This window comes from Rhopalosiphum padi, chromosome 2 (assembly GCF_020882245.1).
Source record: "Rhopalosiphum padi isolate XX-2018 chromosome 2, ASM2088224v1, whole genome shotgun sequence".
Taxonomy (NCBI): domain Eukaryota; kingdom Metazoa; phylum Arthropoda; class Insecta; order Hemiptera; family Aphididae; genus Rhopalosiphum; species Rhopalosiphum padi.
Genome location: NC_083598.1, coordinates 36412527 through 36418355, shown reverse-complemented (window position 1 = coordinate 36418355; position 5829 = coordinate 36412527). Strand labels below are relative to the sequence as shown.

The window sequence follows — 5829 nt, the reverse complement described above, 5'->3', positions numbered from 1 at the left end:
ATTAACAGAAGATGCTGGGTTATGTAAAAATTTGATGCCGCCCGAGGTAATCGCCTCCTCTATCCCAACCCCCCCTATACGTCATATACTCACAGTAAATGCTGAAAATCGTAATTTTATCGGGATTTTTAATAAATACGTTTTGTATATCCTATAGAATGTATAACAAATAATAATTATTTATTTTTTCACACGAATACACGATGTATACTATAAAAGCTTAGTAAAAAAAGTAGAGGCTAATAGAGATTTTTCTTCTACAAGGAAAATAGAAGTATCATATATAATATGTTATTGGATATAATGTATAAACACTAGTTCGCTTTGAACCGTATATAAGATCATATACATGAATTCTAGACCCCGCATAGATTTGAAATTTTATTAATGTTTAGCTTTAGATCGTTGCCAAGAATGATGTGTACTCAATCACTTAATATTGCAATAGATTCATCTCCCGAGTCCCGACCCTAATGGGGTTTTAAACTTTAATAAGGACGTTCAAACAAGTTGATGCAATAATGCTACTAAACTTTTCTATCGGTTCTACAAGATTCTGTCCGTAACAATAAATATATTCATTTTACAATGATGAGTGGTTTCTTTCTTCGGCCTATCAACACCTTTTAGAACAATAAAAATGCTTTTTAAACTATTCATAGTTTATTTAAGCATGACAAATTTTCAATTTTTCTTAGTTTTTGTTCTATAAATGTCGATACAAAATTATCAAAATTACAAAAAAAAGCACACTATTTTATAGTTAGAGATACATAAAAACTTTTATTTTTATAATTTAACACAATATTCCTCATAAATAGTTCATATTGAAATCATACAATCTTAAATATATAAAAACAATTTTTTTTTAAATGATTTTAAGTTCAAATCAGATAGGTAAAGTGCATAATTATTATATATTTCTTATTAATATTATATTTTTTAGTAACTATACATAATATGTGTATGGTACATCAGGTACCTATAATTCACTAAATCAATGGCGTAAATATACATTTTGAATAGTGGGGTGAGAGGAATTTTTTCAAACTCGGATACAAGTACTGAAAATAAAATAAATGTGTTATATTGGACATTTTTGTTTTTCTGTTGGTATAAATATTAAATTCTTACCAATTAAAATCAGCCAAATAGAAATTATTTTAATGGAGATTTATTTAAAGTTAATAGGTTTGGACTTTATTGGAGGTGAGACCCTCATTTACCCTATTTCCCTAGAAATACAAAATTTATTTACATCCATTTTGAAGTTTTAAATTGTACATACGTTTTTATAGGCACAACGATAGACGACCAAATAGAAACAAATCATTTGTTGAAAATAAAACTTCTAGTGATTACTTCTATTCGGATAAACATAAATTATGTACTACTGCTATTGAAGATGATGAACCAATTGATTATATATTACGTAAGTAATTCCATTAACAATATGCTAGAATTTTCCGTAATAGATATATTCGGCATGGAAATGGCGTTGCGGTGCAAGTATTTCAAATTGTTTATTGCTGACAGCTGCAGGTTAGACTCCGATGAGATGTAGGTAAACTTGCAGAGTTAATTTTGTTCATTGTGACTACAAAACGTTAATATAATTTTAGATAGGTACAAGATAGAAAAATAAAAAAATGAAAATAAACTAAGATGACGATACAAAAATATTCCATTTGGCAGTTAGTAGTTTATAAAATATATTATTGAAAAAGTCGTAAAAAAATATCTTTGTTTAAAAATGTCGTTAAATCAACAATAATTAAGTATAGAAACGAAATGAATATTTATTAACCGATTTATCATTATTTTGGTTAACATGACAACGAGTTTACTCGTGGTCCTTGAGGATGGCTGGACGGTCCGAAAGAAAGTACAACAGGCATACATTATAAGAATTTCTAATAGAATTTAATTTTAAATTTTAAAAATAGCGGTTTAAATATGAAAAATTTGAGGTGAGTCGTGAGATAATACCTATATAATAATCAAATGTATTCCATTATAATTGTGCAAATGTGCAATATTATACAAAGCATGCAGTTTGGAACTATCACTTTAATTGTTTCGTTAATATAGAACAAATATTTATATAGTTGCTTATTTAAAATTAATAAATTAATATGAACACTTCAAAGTTTAAAGTCATAGAGGTGTTATTTCAAAAGCTGATTTTAATTTTTACACAACTTTGTCAAAGAATCTACTGTATATATACTCATAAGCGTGCCCACAGGGGGGGCAGGTGAGCCGTACCAACATTTTTATACATAGTAATACATGTTCTAAACATACAGATTTTTGATTTTTCAAAAATCATAAAACATTAAATTGGTAGGTGAAAAATAATTGATACACAATAATAATAAATAATAATAAATTAAATGTCTTTAAAAATAAAATTGATAACATATTATGTCATATTACCATAACAGATTGCGAAATTGTATTAAACTGTGTTGGCAATTACAATATTTCTTATTTAATTTAAAAAAAATATGTTTCTGTTTTTAATCATATGAATGATTTATGCCTTAAATAGTGGGTGATTATGAGTTGGTAAATTAAAGTACCTATGTAACATTTTAATTGTTTCTTCCATCAGAGTTCAGGTTTCTTTATATTTATTGACTTAGCCCACCCTGCCATAAATGTCTGCGCACGCCTATGAATGAGGAATACTAATATAAACTTTAATTTACTTTAACATAAATGTACATTAATTAGGTAACTACTTGATAAAAATTTATTTTAGAATATATTTTAATTTTTTACCAATTATGTATTATTTTTTCCCTTGCTTAAAATACAGTAGGTACCATATTCATACTACCATCTACAACGACGTTTATCAGTTATGTTCCAATTCCAACAGTCTTAACGACTGCACAGAAAAAAAAATATTTAAATGGTTACCACAACGATTATTTTTTTCCGTATGATCATGACATTTGGTTTTATTTTTTCAGCTCAAAATTCACAAGAGCAATGATCTATTTCAAGTAATTACTAATTAAAAGCATTTGAAAAAAATTTTAAAAGCATTCCTTAGGCCTTAAAGACTGGTTATTGCTGTTTCGACCTGTTTCTTAAATAATGTACAAATTTCCATCATAAAAAGAAGGGGTGATGACGAGAGGTGTCTGAAAAGAAGATACAGCAACATCGATTTGGTTTGTATTTAGATTTGAGATATTCTATTTTTGATATTTTTTCTCACAAACATTTGAACGGTATGTCTAAATTTAAACGTGAATTATTACTACGTTTAAAATATATCTTGAATCGTGATTCAACTTTTAAAATAAATTCGCGCACTTTTGTTTTATATACCAACGTACGAAAAATTATTTTATTGTATAAAAGCATAAAATCACAACAAAAACATATGTTGATACTCTGATAAGAATATGAATATATTATTTTTAAGTTGGTTCACATTACGGACTAAACTACTGCAGTTCTATGTTCACAGTTTCACATGATATTGACTGATGTTTTTTATGTTCTTCGATTTTGATAAATTTTAAGTTTTATATTAATTTTTGTGTACAAAAAGTATCCTGTTTTAAATATTAATAGTTTTTGTGTATTTTATAAATTATAATGGCAAGTGATGAGATACCATTGGTTAAAGCAATCGCGAATTACAGACCACCTCCATTAAATAAAGATACTGCATTAAATTACTACGCCCCGGCATTTGGCACATTCAACTATGCATTTTTATCGATCAATGTGATGAATCCCGGACTTTTGCAAAGGTAATTGGTCAAACTAAATAATTGTCACATTACCCAAATACTAATTGGTATTCTGTTTATGTTTATAGAGTTCTACCTAAACCAGACCTCACAAATATATTTTTATTCAACTCTTGCTTTGGGTCATTTTTATTTATTGCTGGACGCCCGCATCTCAGTGAAGCGCCTTTTAAACTACGCATAGCATACAGGTAAAAAAATTATTCATTAAGAGGACGCCATACCCGCATGTGTTTTCTCTGTCTTACTAACATACATCGTAACAAATTTTCGTTCAGCAGAATACATTTTGTGACGTTAGCTTTAATATTAGAGTAAATTTACTTATTATCAAATTTAAAGGTAAGAATATTATCTAAACAATGACATGATTTTATTGATATTATCAGTTTAAAGTGAGTTATGAACATTTTAAAGTTGTTATATTTTACATAGCTGTAACTCACTTTAAAATTATAATATCATTAAAAGCATATGTCATTGTCTAGATAATATTCTTACCTTTAAATTTGATAATAGGTAAATTTACTCTAATATTAAAGCTAACGTCACAAAATGTATTCTGCTGAATGAAATTTTGTTATGATGTACTTTAGTAAGACAGAAACAACACATGCAGGTATGGTGTCCTTTTTAAGAGGATTTTATAACCGCATGTGTTGTCTCTGTCTTACTATAATGAAGATCATAGCAAATTTGTGTTCAGCAAAATAAATTTAATGGTAAGAATATTATCTAGAAAATGTCATATGCTTTTATTGATATTATCATTGTAAAGTGAGTTATAGCTATATAAAATATTCATAACTCACTTTAAAATGATATTTTCTAGATAATATTCTTACCTTTAAATTTGATAGGCAAATGTACTTTAATATTAAAGTTAATATCACATAATGTGTTCTGCTGAACGCAAATTTGTTTTGATCCACATTAGTAAGACAGAGACAACACATGCGGGTATAATGTCCTCTTAAATCTAAACAATTGTTATTGTACACCTTTTATAATAATAAATATTTTTGTATATTTAGTGTGTATGGATCAATTTTGTTCAACATGGGATCGGTATTATCATGGGCTATTTTACGTAGTTTATTGCCGAATAACTCTGGTTTAACTACTGTTGCTGGTTTAATCTCAGGATTCGCATTGACTGGCTGTGGTGTTGCATATTTGAGTTACAATGACAAAATCGTTAAAGCAAATAAAAAGTAGAAATTTGTTTTTACGGTGATTACTTAGTTTAAATAACCTCCTAAGTTCTTTGTAGAAATTTAATTAATTTCATATAGAGGGCTGATTTTTTTTATATCAATATTTGTTATTTCTGTTTTTTTTTTTATATAATATAGCTGGTAATACCAGAATTATGATAAGAAATAAAATAATCCAATTTTATAATATTCATATTATTCAAAATTAAATAAATTTATTCTTTATGTATGAATTCTGATTTTTTTTGTATATATATATGTACGCATATTTACATACATAGGTAATGATTTGTAATTTAAAATAATACGAAAAAATCATTAAATGTAGTACCACCGCCATTAATTGTTTGATATAATAAATTATAGTTATCATTTATAACTTATACATAATATAACTAAGTATATTATTGTTCATTATATTTAGTAGATCATAAATATTATCATGTTTCTTAGACTATAAAGTATAAGTACTTTACATAATTTTATACCTGGTAATTTTCTTTATAAAAATTTAAGTGCAACAAATAAATGTATATTATGCATAATGAACAACATTATTTGAAAATTAATGAGTTAAAATATACAATGTAGTGTTTTATCATCTTTTTTTTTTTATCACATAAATTATAATACAAATTTTAAAATGTACAAATTGTTTTGTAATTTGTTTTGTTTTTATCATTAGATAAAATTATTTTATTTCAGAACGTGTTAAATAAAAATAAACTAAAAATTCAAAATGTTGATTAAAATTTAGAAAAAAGTACTTATTAACAATGGATATTGAGGTGATGAATATAATATACAAGGTGATTCTTTTATCATGAAGCACTCAT

General features: G+C 26.3%; 1 protein-coding gene across 1 annotated transcript; it reads left to right on the top strand.

The window, feature by feature from the left end:
* Window positions 1-3444: 3444 nt before the first annotated feature.
* Window positions 3445-5226, top strand: LOC132922360 (uncharacterized). Its single transcript, XM_060985836.1, has 3 exons — window positions 3445-3776; window positions 3845-3967; window positions 4811-5226. The coding sequence occupies exons 1-3, from the start codon at window positions 3619-3621 to the stop codon at window positions 4992-4994; spliced, it is 465 nt and encodes a 154-aa protein (XP_060841819.1). The 5' UTR covers window positions 3445-3618; the 3' UTR covers window positions 4995-5226.
* The last annotated feature ends 603 nt before the right edge of the window (window positions 5227-5829 follow it).

Bases quoted from the DNA above. Each gene is read 5' to 3' on its own strand.
- LOC132922360 (XM_060985836.1), top strand. From the start codon at position 3,619: ATGGCAAGTGATGAGATACCATTGGTTAAAGCAATCGCGAATTACAGA. The intron at 3,777-3,844 runs GTAATTGGTCAA...TTATGTTTATAG, and splicing joins AATCCCGGACTTTTGCAAAG to AGTTCTACCTAAACCAGACC. The intron at 3,968-4,810 runs GTAAAAAAATTA...TTGTATATTTAG, and splicing joins AAACTACGCATAGCATACAG to TGTGTATGGATCAATTTTGT.